At 48.0% G+C, this 17806-nt stretch overlaps 1 protein-coding gene across 5 annotated transcripts in view; it reads right to left on the reverse strand.

Annotated features, from left to right (window-relative positions):
* The window catches only part of FGFR2 (fibroblast growth factor receptor 2), a 102787-nt gene that overhangs the window by 2458 nt on the left and 82523 nt on the right, over positions 1–17806 (reverse strand). For all 5 annotated transcript variants that reach the window (XM_055345946.1, XM_055345945.1, XM_055345948.1 and 2 more), the window contains 6 exons: positions 15984–16094; positions 13928–14118; positions 6611–6733; positions 5990–6060; positions 4194–4331; positions 2490–2595 (listed from right to left, as the gene is read on the reverse strand). In XM_055345946.1, the coding sequence (XP_055201921.1) occupies positions 2490–2595; positions 4194–4331; positions 5990–6060; positions 6611–6733; positions 13928–14118; positions 15984–16094 (740 nt within the window). The remainder of the gene's footprint in view (positions 1–2489; positions 2596–4193; positions 4332–5989; positions 6061–6610; positions 6734–13927; positions 14119–15983; positions 16095–17806) is intronic.

A 17806-nucleotide genomic window follows, 5' to 3' on the forward strand; every position in this document is an offset into this window, starting at 1 on the left:
GCCCACTGGGTGACCCGGGATAACGTATCTTCCAGCTTATGGCACTTAGGGGTGAGAGTCCACTGCCTGGTCTGGCTTTAAACATTTTTCAAGGGTGGGGGGGGGAGTCAAAAGAAGAATACTACCCCATGGCATTAAAAGTACGTAAGATGACATAAAATTTACATAAAATTTAAATATTGGGATCCATCAAATTTTATCCAGAACACAGATGCACTACTCGTGTATGCACTGTCCATAACCGCTTTCTTGCCTTGACGGCAGAACTGAATAATTTAGCTCACAAAGAAAAATATTCCCTATCTGGCCTTTTACTGAAGGGATTCACAGACCCTTGGTCTGAAACTACGGAAAAGATTTCTAAACTGAGGAACTTCTGGGTCTGGCTGCCTCCCCCGAGCTCACTCACTGGGCTTGTTCTGCTTACACACCCTGAAGCCAGTGACATTCCAGGACGTGTGGTTTTGCTGAGAGGGGAGGCAAAAAGTGCAGACCACAGCACAACCAGCCCCGGTGTTATCAGAAAAGAGCCCACAGAATGTTGGCGACTATACATTTTGAAAGACCCCCCCAAAAAAAAATTTTTTTTAAATATAAAGCACTATAATTCATCACCAGGGTTGGCAAGAGAAAGAGTCCCCATCCCAGAATGGGGGATGTGTCAGTTCCAACAACATCAGCATTAACCACACGCCTGGAAACAAACACGCCCACCACATCAAAAGAGAACTTTTTGCTTACAATGATAAAAATGAAATTTTGTCCTAAATGGAACCATTTTTCTCAAGCATATGGTAATGATTTTCAGAAGGAAAGAAACTTCGATTTTTATATCCGTTAGACAATATGGCATTCTGCTTTTTTATTTTAGGATGCTCGATGAAAATTTCAGTATGAATGGGCCCACTTTAAATACAAGCATATAAACAAAGAGCATTGAGCATGGACATAGGACCATTAAAATGGAACATTAGTGCTTTCCCAGTTCCTAAATGCAGCCACTTAAATGTTCAGATCTGATAGGGCAAAGAATAGGGGTATCAGTGGATTCCAAGTCTAGGGTTAAAGGAACTCACACGAGAAACAACAATTTTGGCAAGAGAAGAAAGTTGCTTTTTTTCCCCTTGAACTGTTCCTTTCCTTTCAACTTCTGAAGGTCAGCTGTATTCATTTAAATGCAATCTCAACTTTTATCAGCTACAGTTAGACGCACAAGATAATGTTGCTGGCTTAAGGCTTCCCATCACAACATTTGATTATTTAACTCCTTCTAAAAATATTAAATGTATTTTAAAATACGTTAAATGTATTATTTTTATTCAAACAATCTTAACCACTTTTTGTTGTTAAGACAACGGTGGGTTTGGGGGACTTTTTTTTTTTTCCTGTTTGAAGGAAGGCTGCTCTCTACACCCTCATTAAATATCTCAAAGTCCTTCATTAACAATTTTTTTTCTTGGGATTTTTTTGAACTTGATGGGTTTTATCGTCTTTCCTGCTCAGATCATCCACTCTCCACAACCACAGAGACCACCCTATCGGCATGCTGAAGCACTACCACGGTTGAATTTGGTCAGTGGGTGACAGAGTGTTTCTTTCTTTGGTATGGATTATAAATCTTTTACAGAAAAATATTTTAACAAAAAGTTCAGGTTTTCATTAAAAAAATCACAAGTCCATTGCTTGCTTCGGCAACCCCCATAAACTAAAAAAATCACAAGTCCAGGGGAGCCTGGGTGGCTCAGTCAGTTAAGGGTCTGACTCTTGGATTTCGTCTCAGATCATGATCTCAGGGTCGTGAGATCCAGCCTCATAATGCGCTCTGCTCTCTCGGATTGGGTTCATGAGATCAGCCTCATATCAGGGCCAAGTCTGCTTGAGGTTCTCTCTCTCTCTCTCTCTCCCTCTGCCTCTCCTCACTCTCATTCTCTTGCTCTTTCTCTTTAAAATAAATAAATAAATCTTTAAAAAAAAAAAAACCTAAGTCCCTCATTATAGGAAATTGTGTATACGTTCATATACACATAGATGAAGACCACACGTCACATGCCATTACCAACAGAAGGGTCATGGCGGAACTTCACTGCTTCCAATGGAGCCCAGTAATGGAACACCAACAGCTCCTCCACTAATCACTAGAGCTCAGAATCCAACCAGCACAAGAGCCCAAGCTCCTCACGTGCAAACCCAAATGCTGCTGTTGGACATTTCTTTCCCTCCCGACTCTCCAACAGACCACAGCCGAGGCCCACCACTCGAAGGCCACAAAGAGCCTCAAGTAGGGCCCTCCGTCTGGTTTCATGAGTCAGACTCTCAAAATGCAGTTCTGAGAAAAATCAAGTTTGAGGAGAAACACATATTTTAACTCTGCGTGACCCCTGTGGAAAAATGATCATCTATACCACAGACTCCGACAGGGGAGGTTGCATTGAAAAAGCCGCACTGGCCTCCCAAGAAAGGACCACAGGCTTCTGGAAGAGGGTTCTTACCTCATTGGTTGTGAGAGTGAGAATCCGATCCAAGTCCTCTACCAACTGCTTGAACGTCGGCCTCTGTGAGGGCACAGCATGCCAACAGTCCCTCATCATCATATACCTGAGGAAATGGATTTCCTGGTGAATTAATTTTCTAAGCACTAGGTGCACACGGCTACAAGCCAGTGCTAAGAGGCACTACAAGAATAGGTCCTAAATGATGAAAATGTATCAGAACTTTCTAAATGAGAAGGCAGTTATTTGCCTTCCCCCAAAATTCACTGCTCGGTTCCTCTGAAAGGCACTTGCAGCTACAAAAACATCACTTTATCCCAAAGCTTTGAGGACAGTATCTATGCCATCGGGAAAGCCATTTTTTCTACATGTCATCGCTGTTGACTTCTGCATTCCTGTGACAGTGACACAGCACAGTGGTCTTACACCTTTATGGCACTTTTGGACGCTGCAGGAAAAGCCTTATTGGGTCTCCAGTCTGTCCCCAGCACACCCTCCCTTACCCCCACTCCTGCCCCCAATCAAAGCCATGACACATTCTTCTCCCTGACACTTTGAGTTTTATTTTAATGACTGCAGCAAAGGTTCTTCCGTTTAAAAAAAAAATTTTTTTTTTTTGAAAACCACAATTTAAGGTAAGGTTTTTATGAATTAATCTGCCATCACTGGGCTGAACATTAACTTCCTGATTAACTCTTGGATGGGCCTAGGGTCCCAGGCCTTATCTTGATTATGGGTTTCGACAGACCCTCCATATTAGAAAAAGCAATAGGAATGACAGGCAGCACAATAAATACCTTTATATAATATACTATAAAATGTGCCATTCATCAGATGTCCACTGTACAGTGAAAAGCACTCATGGGATTATGGATAGAAAATCCCCATGAAACGACACACAATAGACCACAGTCTCCGGACAATCACTCTTAGCTAATCCTGGGGGTTGGGAAGAGAGACTCCTTTTCAAAGCACTGGTTCTACTGCACAAGACGTATGTCACCAACACAACATAATTCCACTTGAAGTGTGGGCTCGGTTTTTCCAGAAACTGGCTTATGGTTTTTACAGTCCGATCTGGGACTCTATGGATGGCACCTGGACACATTTTTAATTCTCCGTGTAGGGGCAAAATATAGGTAACCAGACACTAGCTTGCTCTGAAGAGATGTGGGAAACGTTAATCCCGAAGAGTAATTTTCAGTGGTCACGAACAAGCTCTAAAGCATCCATTCCCACTGGCCGTGCTGGGGGTCGACTCCAGCAGTGAAGAAAGGCCGTGCTGGTTCTTTAATGCTACGCTCGGTGGGGGCAGGGCCACGGCTTGCTAGCTTGTGTAGGAGAAAAGGCCAGATCTATCTCCCTGCCTCTCTGAGCAGAGATAATAGCACAGCACAGGGGCCTGGGAAGATCAGCCCGGCTCAGGCTCTCAAGTCAGGAGCCTTGGGGCCTGGGCAGCCCAATGCCCTGAGTGAAAGCTCACTCTGTACACCTCGCCACGATGCTCTCCCTCTCGGACAGTTACAGCCATCAGAGTAGCCATCCACCTCTGTCCTGGGATCGGGCCCAGAAAAACCTTATTAGCAAAAATGCTTCCTGGGGCCTGTATAGAAAGCCTGGGGCCTTGGGAAACCCAAAAAAAGTCAGGAGAAGAGTTAATGGCATGGGGGCCCGCACTGAACCAGGAGAGACAACGGGCCTTACAGTTCATTGGTGCAGTTTGCTGGCTTGTCCATCCTGTGCCCCTCCTTGAGCAGCTTAAAGAGTTCCTCCACCGGAATCCCTGGGTACGGTGAGCCCCCCAGCGTGAAGATCTCCCACATTAACACCCCGAAGGACCAACTGCAAGGAAGAGGGGAAACAGGGTTACTGACCCACCCGAATCACAAAAACCTCAGTGTGCCCAGTTAATACAGCAAACGCCCACTCGCTTCTCCTGTTCCAAGACTAATGGCCTGAAGCCTCCTGCAGGTCATCCCACGTGCCCCTCCCTGCCCCGAAGGAGTATCTTCCCTGCCCCCCCCCCCCCCCCCCGCAGTGATGACAACCTGAGACATGTTCCCACGGAATTTCCCATCACCAGACAACAGAGTAGGGGTGGGAAGCCATCCTCTTTTTTGGGGGGTGTAGGTTTGCGGTGGTTCCTTTTTTTTATTCGGACACTGAATGAGGTTACTCCGCCTTAAATGCAGTGTGATGTGAGCCATGTGAGGATCTCCACTCCTAAGCTGCAAAACTCCTCATGCTCCTCCTGTTCTCGCTCTTCCACCAGCCTGGGTGCCTGACCCCACCCCCCCAGGCTGTGACCCACCAGTATGGGCGGTTGACAGACTAAGCCCAGAAAGCCAATTCTGCAAGGTAACAGCTGCCCAGTGAGGCCGGTGGAACGTCTGAGGACACAGAAGGTCTGTGACTTACTAAGGTCACGATGGGAGTGAGCATCAGGCTGGGATGAGGATTAAGGAATCCTGTGCCCCAGACAAGCTTCTTACAGCAGAAACTGAAAACATCTCTCAGGGTCCCATGTGCACCTGACCCTGTGGAGACCCACGGTTGGGCTTTCTGAGCCTCGTTCAGGACACTCACAACTCCTGATATAATCAAGCCAAGACTCCTACATGGACCTATGTCACTGTGGCTTTGGAAAAACAGCCTCACGGACTCTATTCAGGTTTAGGGTGAGACATGAAACTCTAACCAGTTTTGTGTAGAGCAAAAGTGGCAGCATAATGCAGGCAGCTGACTCACTACACAAAAACGGGACTCCTAATGCATTCCTTCTAAACATGACCGGCTGTGACAGCAACAGAATCAGTGCCCACCCCAGAGAGCCTCCCGTTCAAATAAATAAAAAATAGATCCACTGATTTTTTTCTTAAACTATTTATTTTGGACTAATTATAGACTCACAGGAACTTGGAAAAAAAACAGTTACAGAGATGCTCTGTACCTTCCACCCAGTTTCCCACAATGGTAACATGTCCCAACCCAATTTCTAAACCTAAAATCCTAAAATATCAGTTGGAGCCTAACCCTGATAATATTTTCAAGTGTATCATAATAGAGACTGTGCCCCACTCAGCTTCTCCCCACAAGGGCAAACCTATGATGAGGTATGACGAACCACCCTCGGGTAGGAGAAGTTTCAAAATTCCTTCTTTCAGGGAGCAAAGAACACGCCAACAGCCTAGCGAATTAGATAGCGGCCTTGTAGTCAGACGTCTGTGAATTGGGGTAGGGGGATTTAGGGTGGGGGGCGGTACTTCCGCTCTGGCAGGAGGAGGTCTGCAGTTGCACCTCCCATGTACTTTGAAGCCAGGCAGATTAGTAACAGAGCACTGGTTACCAGCCTACCATAAAATCCGTCCTTTCTAGGGCCGGTTCCTGCACCTTCTAGAATTGTGTGAAATATGGCAGGCCGCAAGAATGATGAAAGGCGAATACAATATTTTTGCAACTCAACCTGATGGAGAAGCCAGAGAGAAAAGGGAGTTACTTACACGTCACTCTGATGGGTGTACACTCGATCGAAAAGGGCTTCTGGAGCCATCCACTTGACCGGAAGTCGCCCCTGCAAGTGTGGAAAACAGGTAAAAACCACTATATTAAACCAGTTTCCTTTAGCTGGCTTGAGAGGCTGTGCCCTGTTTAGAGCTGACTGACTCATGATTTTTCACTGCTCAGTCCTCAGAGCAGAAATAAGCTCCAAGGGGGCCTACACCTAATGTGCAAGATGCACAGATTTGGGCAGGTTAGTAAGACGGGCCATTTCTTCGGATTCTCATTCTTATCAACCTCCCAAGCACACAAACACACCCTGACCGCCTTCTAGGCAAAGATTAATCCAGAAACTCCCAAGCTCTAGTCTTGGCTAGAGAAGTCCTTGGCAAAGAGCCCGATGAAGACCAGAGAGGGTGCTGATTATTCTATACAGAAGACTGTTTCACATTTACTAAAAGTCTCTTAAATAGAGCTTCAATTTGCTTTTTGAGAAGTCGAGAGTATGGCAAAAGAACAGGGATAAAGGGCAGAGGAATGAGTGCGTATTATCTTTCATCTGGAACATTCCGTGCCACCACCACCACCCCCTCCCTTCCACCACATTGCTGCCATGGACTTACATTTGTGGTCTTTTTGTAATAGTCTATATTGTTGATATCTCTGGCCAGTCCAAAGTCTGCTATTTTCATCACATTGTTTTCTGTTACCAAAACATTTCTGGCTGCTAAATCCCGATGAATACACTGAAATGAAGAAAGGACACATTTCAGAATGTTTCAAGAGTAAAGGGGAAAATATACTCACTTCTAAGAATAGAGAAAGAAAATATATCTTAATCAAAAACTGGCATTTCTGTTCTAATTAGAAACACTAAAAAAACAAGGCCCCAATCATTTCAAAGAGCAAAGCTACAGCAAGCAGCCAATTCTCTTTTACGCACCATCGACTGTCAATACGGAGTCCTTCCTACGAGATCTGTACTAGATTATTCTAAAATCTTTTCTCTCAACACTTGCTCTCCTGCCCTTTACAGCCAAACTTTCAACGGAGCTGGTTAAACTCCAACACCACATTGTCTTTCCCTCCTGGTCAGTCCGCAAATGTTTTGAGTCCATCCCTGCCCCTCCAAAAGTTTATGTCAGACCTAAGGGAGCGCTTCTGATGCCTCACTGTTTCCCTCTGCAGCTCTGGACACTGTGCTCCTTTCAGAAAACGGTCCCCCTCATCCCTTCTCCTGGCTCACCTTCTCCATCTAGCTCCTCTCCTCCCCTGTCCCTCGAAATAGGAGAAATGTCCCATTAATTGTGTGTATTTCCACATATCCCCAGAGCTTCCATTCTTAGATACACACAAAAGATCTGCAAATCCTTACCTCTTTCCTAACTTCTCTCCCAGGACCCTCGTTGTCATCTTCCACAGGCTACGGGACATTTTGACATTGACATCCCTTTGGCACCTCAAATCCAAGGTCTCTGCTCCCCTAATCCTTACCCTCTTGGTCTCTCTCAGTCCCGAGAGGTAGTCACCAGAGTTCTCTGCACACTCCTCCCCAGTTCTGTTGATGTTGGCTCCCAAATACCTCTGCAATTTGTCTACCCCGCTCTGTCCCCACTGCTAACCATGGAGCCGAGGACATCGCCACTGCCCACCCCCGTCCCCACGGAGAGCCTCACCACCTGCCTGACTGGTCTTCACACTTCCAAACTCAGCCCTACGGTACCTGCTATGCTTCCCACAAGTTGAGTCTCTCAAAGAACTGACCATGTCCTTCCTCGACTCATATCATGACCAACACCCGTCTACCCACGCCCAGGCCTGGAGGACACCAGCCCACACAAAGGGCCCAACCTAGGTCCGCAAAACACCTGAGTGGGTGGGGTAGGGGTGTGTGTGTGTGGGTGATGCGGACGTGCTCACTACAGGACAGCTAACTTATAGTTCTGTTACTCACTCCGGTCTCAAGAAAGACGTAGTCATTAGAACTCCCCATTTTGTCCTTTCTACAAATGATAGACTTTTGCACAGTGTTACACCTCAGTATAACAAGATTTCATCATGACACATGGTAACGAGAATCCCACATCATCATCCCCTATTTTTGGAAAAGGCAAGGTCTAAGGGAGTGAGCAAATATCCCTACCAAATGCTTTTACATAGGCTCCCGGCCCAGTCAACTACTAGATGAAGGAGGTCTTATCAGGCCACTTGACAAGGGTGAAATGGGGCTGGTCGTAGACAGGCTCGCCACGAAATGGCCAGGGAAAGGCAGCAAGCCCAACTCTCTCTGAAGAAGAAATTAGGGATTATTTGCTCCTGCCCAGTGCCCAACGATTCCTTGTTCTTCAGACGCTTCTGTGGCCCCCTGGATGGGCGAAGACCAGGAAAGGGGGAGCAGGAAAGCGCCGCAAGTAAGTAGGCCTGTGCTTGGCCAGAACGGAAGCAGGAAATGTGAGAGCTCCCAGAAGCCGCCTGGGGATCCGGCCGGGGCGGGAGCCATGTTCCTAGTTTGGAGGCCTCTTCAAATTGAACTTCCAAGCCCTCGGCCAAACTCTCCCGGCAGCGTGCTCCCTGCCGACACGAGCTCTGTGCGCTTGGCAAGCTGTGTGGTCAGAAGAATCTGGATTCCCACACGCTGGGCTCCCACCGCACAGGAGGGCTCGGCTCAGAGATACCACGACAGCGACCTCCATCATCCTCTTGGCGGGAGCCAGGATCCAGCACCAACCTCCCACATCCCACGACGCTAGCAGACACTAACGCCCACCCTCGGGGCTGAACAGTAAGAGACTTGGAACCAACACGCAAGAGAAAGAAAATAATTAACATCAAGCCAAATTCCCATCATCTGCAGAAATTGGAGCTGTTTTCCAGTGCAGAGCAGCCCATTTACATAACTAGGGCCCTCAGCCCGTTTGGGATCCGTTTCTTAAGTGAGTGGGGAGTAATGGGTCACTAAGGGAAGACGACTCACTCCCCCTGCGGCCCAGACAGTGTGATGTCTGATGGAGTTAAAGTCCCATGGCAACCCATGAGATGGGTACGACTGCACCCATTTTACAGATGGGGAAGCTGGCGCCTGCTTTAAAAAACAAGAAACACCGACTTACGCATAACATCTTAGAATAAGTTTTAACTGGTTTTGGGGTCTGGGAAGAAGAAAAATTAGTGTGCTTTGAACTAAAAACAGGAAGAGCTTTCATGATTTATAGAAGGTTCAAATACCCCATGTTACCTTGTTGGATTCTGTGTATATCACAGTGTTTCTTTAATTATCCATCCCCCTGGTTCTACACACACACACACACACACACACACACGCAGCTCAAGGACAGGCCCTACACGTATGTTTTTTTGTTGTTGTTGTTTTAAAAATTTTATTTATTTATTCAGGAAAGAAAGAGAGAAAGTCAGAGGGAGAAGCAGGCTCCATGCAGGGAGCCCGACCCGGGACTCGACCCCGGGTCTCCAGGATCAGGCCCTGGGCTGAAGGTGGTGCTAAACCGCTGAGCCACCCGGGCTGCACAGCCCTACATGCTCGTCCCTATATTCCCAGCACCAAGCATGGACCTCAACCCAGTAAACGTTTGCCGAGCCGAATTCATAATTGCATTCCATCAAAATGAGCCAGAGAGCTCGCTTGAGAGTTAAGCAGGCCTCCAGCAAGCTCATCGCTAGCGGCTGGGAGGCTGAGTGTGAGCAGGCCCGAATCTGGCCCTTGCCCTGCTTCCTCATCCCCCACGATCAGGAATAAACCCTCCATTTTTGGAGGCAGGGGACCATTTTTAAGATCTTCATCTACCACCAGCTTCAAACCCGTGCCAGGTCTTTAATTAGCAGGCGACCTTCTGCAAAGGGCTTTGGAACCCTTCAAGCCCTAACGAAACAGCTCTGTCCCTTGCAGCCCACTCTGTTAGTGAACAAAGCCCTGGCACAGGGCATCTTCCCGGTTCCCCCTCCATCTGGGGTGAGGCAGGGATTACCCGAGAACAGGGGGGAGGCTGCGGAGCAGTGTGGGTGAGTGGAGAACCAAAGGGCCTGGTCTGGGGCCAGTACTTTTCTCTAGAGACCCAGGAGTGCCCATCTTGGAAACGAGGACAGTGACGTAGACACACCGGGCTCAAAGGTTTCCTGGCACCTCCCAAAGGTCCTCAGCATCCTTAGCCTAAAATCGCACCTACGTCAGAGGTGCTCTCAGGTTAAGGAGGATACCGTATGTAAAATGCTTGTCCTAGGCCTCGTCAATGTTGAGCTCCTAAAAATCAGTGCTGATGACTAATGCCAAGAGTGGCTATTATCACAGCATTAATAAGGGCACTGGCCGTCTGTCATCCTCAAAGGTTTCCATCTGTCCCCTTTCACAAAGTTCATCTGACTCTTGGCTCCCTCATCACTATACTGAACAGCTCCAAGAGAGGAAGGATCCCAGAGTCCTCAGGGCTGGGGCGTCGGGTGGGGCGGGGGGGGGCGCACATGGGCTCCGAGAGCCAGGTGCAACGCACATCCTTCTCTCCTTTCTGAGCAGAGAGATACTCCGCCTTCCAGAAACCCGTTCTGGTGCCGCTGTGAACCACATCCTGCCTGGCCTCCTACCCATGTCCCTTCAGCCTCTGCTGCCATCAGGTGCTTTGAGCCAAGCTCTAGGAATTGAGAGTTTTTCCTACTCCCCCTTTTCTCCGCCTCTCCCCTGCTAGATGACCTCCCATGCCCTGGAACTTCCTTTGCTGGCTCCCAAGGTCTTACCCAGCCCCCAGAGCTGCACTCCGCCCTGCGCTTCCTGCCCGGCATGGGCCCTTGAACAGCTCGCACACATATTCAAAGTGCATCCTGAATTGTCCACCAGAATCTATTCCCCTCCCCCTCCCCCACCCACCTCCCGCCCGGGAGCCTTCCTCATCCTGATCAGCTGCTCCACCACCAGACCTCTCAAGCTGGGAATCACTAACAATTCCAATAGCAAAATATATCCAAATCCGTCTTCTTCTCCAGTGCCCATGGGAGCCAATAAGCCCTAGCCCGAAACACCAGCACCCAACATCCAACCCACCAGCTGCAAGCAGCGCTAGAGCCAGGGAGCTTTACAGCACAAACCTGATCCTATCACTCTCCCTGGGTGGCTTGCCATGCACTAGGGGAACAGTCTAGAGGCCTTGGCCTTGGGTCCACGAGGCCCTGAATGAGCAGCGCCTGCCTGTGTCCAGCCACATCTCACGCCCTGCTCTCTGCACACTGTGTCCCTCCCTAGACACTGCACATGCTATCCCTCTGCGAGAGTGCTCACCAGCCACCTTTGCCCCGAACCACCCCACCACCACCACCACCCACACTGACCTCACACAATTTGTTTCCTGCACAGCATGCTTCTTAACCTTTCCCTATTTTTTTAAAATATAAAGATATTATTTATTTGAGAGAGAGACAGGGATAAAAACAGAGCATGAGCAACGGGGAGGAGGCAGGGGAAAGGGAGAAGCAGACTCCCCACTGAGTAGGAAGACTGATACGGGCTTGATCCCAGGACCCCAAGATCATGACCTGAGTTGGAGGCAGACGCTTAACCGACTGAGCCACCCAGGTGCCCCTCCATACTTATTTTTATTCCCACACTGATTGTTGGTCTCTCCTGCTGTCACACGAGGTTCCTGCTCCAAGAAGTCCAGGACGACTCCCGCTATGGGAGCCTGACCTAGGGCACAAGGCACCAGAGTCCAGAGTGCTCAGGGATATTCACTTGAAGGATTAGTAAAATGACCAAGCCAGCTCTCCCACCACTTTTCTATTAGTAACTGAGTCATGCAGAGTCCAAAAACCACTTCCCCGCTCCCATATCGGGAAGGACACAGAGTGACCCGGGCCTAGGGTCACAGCAGGCAGCCTGCAGGCAGGCCATGCTCCCCAGGGTCTTAGCTAGGGATATGTAAAAGCTACAGCAGAGGTGAAGTAGAACAAGGAAGGTCCGTGGATCTCTTGTCACGCTGGCCCTTTCTCTTCACACACAATCTCAGCCCCCAACACACATACTTTTTTCTGCCTAAACTATTTAAAACTGAGCTGCAGGGCACCCGGGTGGCTCGGCTGGCTAAGCGTCTGCCTTCAGGTCAGGTCACAATCCCGGGGTCCTGGGATCGAGTCCCATGTCGGGCTTCCTGCTTAACAGGGAGTCTGCTTCTCCTTCTGCGCCTCCCCCTGCCCATGTGCGTGCTCTCCCGCTCTCGAGTAAATAAATAAAATCTTTAAAAACAAATAAATAAATAAAATAAGAGTGAGTTGCAGACCTCAATGATACTTCACACCTAAACACTTGAGCAAAGATCTCCTACCCTAACACAAGACCACGATCACCACCTATAGATTTAACATTGATCCAGTTGTATTAGCTAATGTTGACCATACTCAAACTTCAGTTGTTCATAAAAATGTTCTTTATAAGGGATCCCTGGGTGGCGCAGCGGTTTGGCGCCTGCCTTTGGCCCAGAGCGCGATCCTGGAGACCCGGGATCGAATCCCACATCGGGCTCCTGGTGCATGGAGCCTGCTTCTCCCTCTGCCTGTGTCTCTGCCTCTCTCTCTTTCTCTCTCTGTGACTATCATAGATAAATAAAAAAATAAAAAATTTATAAAAGCTACCCGCCCCAACCCTGAATAAGGCCCAGTCCAGGGTCACACGTGGACACATAGCTGTCCTGTCTCTTAAGCCTCCCTTAATCTGGAACAGTTTCCTCAGTGCTTTTTTTTTTTTTGTCTCTCATGACACGGACATTTAGAAGCGAAGGCTTGTCAAATGTCTCACCTTCTGGATCTGATCCATTTCCTCACGTCAAAGACTTTTCAGTGGGCAGACTCCCCTGTGTACGTGCATATGCACACAAAACCGTTTGTTTTCTAAAATCTATGTGTTAAGAGCTTTCGCAGGGGGAAAAAAAATCTGAAAAAGTCTTCAACTCTGGACTGTCTTAAAAATAAGAAACAAATAAAAAATAAAATTAAAAAGAAAACAAAAAGCAAAATGTGTGGTAGTTCTGGCCATGTTCAACGTGGCCACAGAAGAAGGGGCTGAGGTACAGCCACCCCTCCCTGAATCCCTGACACCATGTGGTCAGATATGGGCTGCCTCACTCACCCACGTGATTCGGCATGGCCATGACCCAGCTGGGCCCCCCAGTGTCAAGGGCTCCAAGCCCACAAGAGAATCTCACTTCTTTGGGGAGCCCAATCATCATCCCTGATGGGGAGCCCATCAGGTAGGAAGTGATCCCACCTCTGCCCAAGGAGGAAGTTCTGCAACCCTCCCCTCGGAAGTGTGAGCTACAGAAGGGTGCCTTGGGTCATCCAAAATGCCCCAGAGGACATCGGGGCACCTGTCTAACTGCTTTCAGAATAACTCAGATGTTTAAAGTTCCATTGCAAGTGGCATGCTTGGAATGCAGACAGTTCACCTCAGGGGACCTGGTCAACTTCTAACCAGGGGGTCACCCCACTAAATGAGACAAAATAAACCCAGAGGATACCCAGGACTCAGTGTTACTAAAATATCCCTCCGCTTGACCTTTATTCTTAGAATTTAATGCCCTTTCAAACTGAAAACCATAAACACAAGAAAGTCTATGTCCAAAAACTCATCACGAAGCAAATAAAGCCCCCCCAAAACCCATCAGATAAAGGTAGCACCCCTAAAGCAGCTGTTGTCTACCGAGAGCTGAATTCCCAGGAGAAGAAGATCTTTTCTGCCCATCTATGCAGTGTCACTATAGACTTCTGAGGCTGCCCCGGCTCTTGAAGAGTTCACTAAACCCCAATGTGAATGACGCAATACTATTTTCCAGGTTGTACAGGACATGCAAGGGCTTGATTTAGCAAATGAGCACATCCAAACGGCCTGTTTTCTTCACAGACCTTTTTAACTGGAATGCACCCAACTGAGGAGAATGTGAAGGACTCACTTTCTGGGAAGCCAAGTACTCCATGCCTCTGGCCAGCTGGTAGGTACACGACACCAAGTCCTTAAAGGTCATCTGCTCCTCAGGAACGCGGTTAATGTCATAGGAATACTCCATCCCAGGCGGCCTCCGGGCTCGGAGGTATTCACGGAGGTTGCCTTTCGAGGCATACTCCACAATGACGTAGAGTGGGCCTGTGGATGGAGAGGACAAGCTCACTGAGGCTACGTGCCCAGATCTGCCATTGGGAAGCCCAGTATTCTTTCTTACAACCCAGTCCTCCTTTTTTTTTTTTATTTCAACATACAGAAAAGCACACACAAAAATAGAACACCTGCATTCTAATCTCCCCAAAATGATAATAGACACTTGGGTCAAGAGAGCCTCAAAAGTCTTAGAGAAACAGACACACAATGAGTGTCCTTCCCCAGTCACTCTCGTGCTGGCCTGTGCCCTCCTGCAGAGCAATGGTCATCACCAATTTGCCTTTTCCAGTTCATTTTAATGATTTTACATACATATAAGTATCAATAAATGTTATTATTTTTAATCGCATAAATGAATAATAAAGACAGCTTTGCAGCATTTTCCCCCAACTTATTATCTTTGTGGAACTAGGTTGGTTTTATCAACCAGCTAGGTTGATAAAAATAAATCTAGATCATTCCCTTTAAGAGCTATGTGTATCCTATCCTATAAACATACCACACTTTATTTACTCATCTCCCTTTACTTATGGGCCTTTACATTGCTTCCAGGTTTGGGCTGTAACAGCACACAGCGAACATTTCTGTCTGCCTCCTTACACACACGTGCAATCCTTTCTCCGTGGCGTAGACCAGAGGTTGGCAAACTACAGCCTGCAGGGCCAAATCCTGCCCACCGCCTGTTTTTGTAATTAAATTGTATTGGCACACAGCCAGGCCCATTCACTTCTGTATTGTCTGTGGCTGCTTTCTCACTACAATGGCAAAGAGGAGTAGTCGCCACAAAACCCAAAAATATTTACAGTCCCCCTTCACAGAAAGTCTCCCAACTTCTGGTACAGACCTAAAACAGGAGTTGCTGGGGCAAAGAGAGGCGTTTTCAAGTTCATTAATTATCAAGAGAAGTCAGGGCTCTCTCTCCCTTAAGGAAGATAAAGTGTCCCTTCATTCCACACTCTCCCTCTCTCCTACCCTATTCTTGGCAACCCATCACTGCTCATAGCAAGACACGGCTTCTTCAATCATCATTTTGAGGGATTCATCAACCAAAACATAGGGTCTTTCCCCACCTCCTTTTTTTTTTTTTTTTTTTTAAGATTTTATTTGAGAGAGGGATCCCTGGGTGGCGCAGCGGTTTGGCGCCTGCCTTTGGCCTAGGGCGCGATCCTGGAGACCCGGGATCGAATCCCACGTCGGGCTCCCGGTGCATGGAGCCTGCTTCTCCCTCTGCCTATGTCTCTGCCTCTCTCTCTCTCTCTCTCTCTCTCTCTCTCTCTCTCTGACTATCATAAATAAAAAAAAAAGATTTTATTTGAGAGAGAGAGAGAGAGAGAGAGAGAGAGAGAGAGAGAAAGACAGAGAGCATGAGCAGGAGGAAAACCGAAAGGAGAGGGACAAGCAGACTCCCTGCTGAGCAGAGGGCCCGATGTGGAGCTCGATCCCAGGACCCCAGGATCATGACCTGAGCCCAAGTCATATGCTTACTCGACTGAGCCACCCAGGCACCCCCATGGACTTATTTTGAGAAATCCCCTCTTAACGCTACAAAACAAAAACAAGGAGACTGTCTTTTCCCAGCACCCTCCGGGTTAGGCCCTAAGAACAGAAGGACTCTATAAGGCCCTCCCATCCAAGTCACCCAACGCCTACCTTTCCCCAGCCCCCCAGTGCAGCCACAAAGCCCCCTTTGTGTTCACGGCCAGGAACATCTTCCTAAGGGGATTTTAAAGAGAACTTTAAACATGCACTTGAGGTGCCCTAGGAGCAAGATCCAAGAGTCCAACCGTTTCTAAAATGATGTTAACATTGAAGCGTAAATTATTTAGATGAAAGCATTTTTTCCTCCTACTCACCATCCTGAGTACAGGCTCCAAGGAGATTTATGATATTTTTGTGTTTTCCAATCATCTTCATCATCTCCATCTCTGACACTAGATCAGAAAGATCTTTCTCTGTGGCATCGTCTACAAACATGAGGTAAATTAAAAACGAGTTAGTTTTCTCTCACCCATCAGCTGCTGCTGCTAGTTGCCAAAAACTTAGTTGAAAGACCATGAAATTGAATTTTAGAACCAGAAAACACTTTCCAAATCACCTCCCTCATTTTATTGGTAAGGGGGCAAAGGCCCAGCTGGGGAACTGCCCTGATCCGTGTCAAATAGCTAATTTGGGGCCAATGGGGTCAAAAGTCAGAACTAGCATATAGGCGTCTGATGCTAAGGCCAATTCTTTTCCAGCAAACCTCACAAATGTGGGGGTGTTTTAACTTTATTGTGAAATAAGTCCATCTACTGGCAGATATAAGCTGCCTCAAAAAAACCGTATCACCCTTCGAGTGTCTGGAAGCAACTGTGAGTACAACACAAAGGAAGAGGCAGCAGAGGAGAAGAAGCAGAAGGAGGCACCTCAAATCACTACAGGCTTTCTCCAGACCAAACGCTGCTAATCTGAGCCCGTACAGAATCTATAGGCAGGTTCAGGGGGCACCTCATAACTGTTTACAAAAATGTGTGTGTACATGTGCATTTTGAGTGGGCAAAGATTCGTGCCCTCCATGGTGGGCTTTCTCAAAGGGGGGCTGTGATTCCAAACCTAAAAAAAATAAACGTCTTATAAACCTCTGCTCTGTAATTGCAAGAAAAAAGGCTAGATTCCACATTCATGGACATGTAGCTTCTAGAAAGTGGCAAGACTCTTTCCCATGTGCCTCCCTTCGAGTTAATCCAATATAGAAAAATCTGCATGTACTAAAAAAATGAAATAAGGAAATGCACAGGGGCCATGTTGCAAAAAAAGCTCTTTCACTAAACAAAAGGAAGAGCAATGCAATTGGCTGGAAGGCAAGATCCACACAGCGGCCGAGGAGGGCTGTACTTGTGCTGTGAGCCACCCATTGGCTGTAAAAATAGCCAGGGCCCTCCCAGGGCTCTGGGGCTAATGTCCCTCTCCATCCTGAAAGGGAAGGCCAGCCTGAGTATATCCAGAGAAATAAACACCCAGATCTCCAGTTTGGAGCTCTAAAAACCAAACAAAAGTTCTGCCAAAAGAGGCTGGAAGCCCGGGCCTTCCCCACGCTTGCCCCGGTACGTGGCCAGGGGCTGCCGAGGTCGGCTTTTGCAGGGCCCGCAGCCCAGCACACCTGCCCCACAGGAGGGTGAGGGCACACGAGGCAGGCCCTGGCCACGCAGGACAAAAGCCAGAGGGCCACCTCTGTCGGTGGAGGTGGAGCTGAGACACCGGGGTGAGCGAACACAGTCCTCCATGGCACCAAATCCCAAGGGGAGGAGCTCAAAACACCCAAGTTTTCCCTGGGAGCCATTCAGATCAACAGCGAACAAAAATTCATCTTCTTGACTATTTCCACCCTGCTACCTCCCCACTCGAGGACAGAACGACCATCGCATGGTGGCCCATGAAACACAAAAAAGCCCAACTCCAGGAGAATCCACAGCCAGTCAGTCACCCCCATCCAAGAGCAGGTGTCTCTGCCCAGACACACGGAGAAAACTCTGTCCTTTTTTTTTTTTTTTTTTTTTTAACTCTGTCCTTTCTAAGAGCCCTACTGCAGGACTTGGAATGCAACCGTTCCCTGGAGCTCTGCTCACAAAAGAACATTGCGGAAGAGAAAGTCAGAGGTTGAAGAGCTGTAAGCTCCTCGGACACCGGCATGAAGCAG

The sequence above is a fragment of the Nyctereutes procyonoides genome, unplaced genomic scaffold (assembly GCF_905146905.1).
Source record: "Nyctereutes procyonoides isolate TBG_1078 unplaced genomic scaffold, NYPRO_anot_genome, whole genome shotgun sequence".
NCBI classification, from domain to species: Eukaryota; Metazoa; Chordata; class Mammalia; order Carnivora; family Canidae; genus Nyctereutes; species Nyctereutes procyonoides.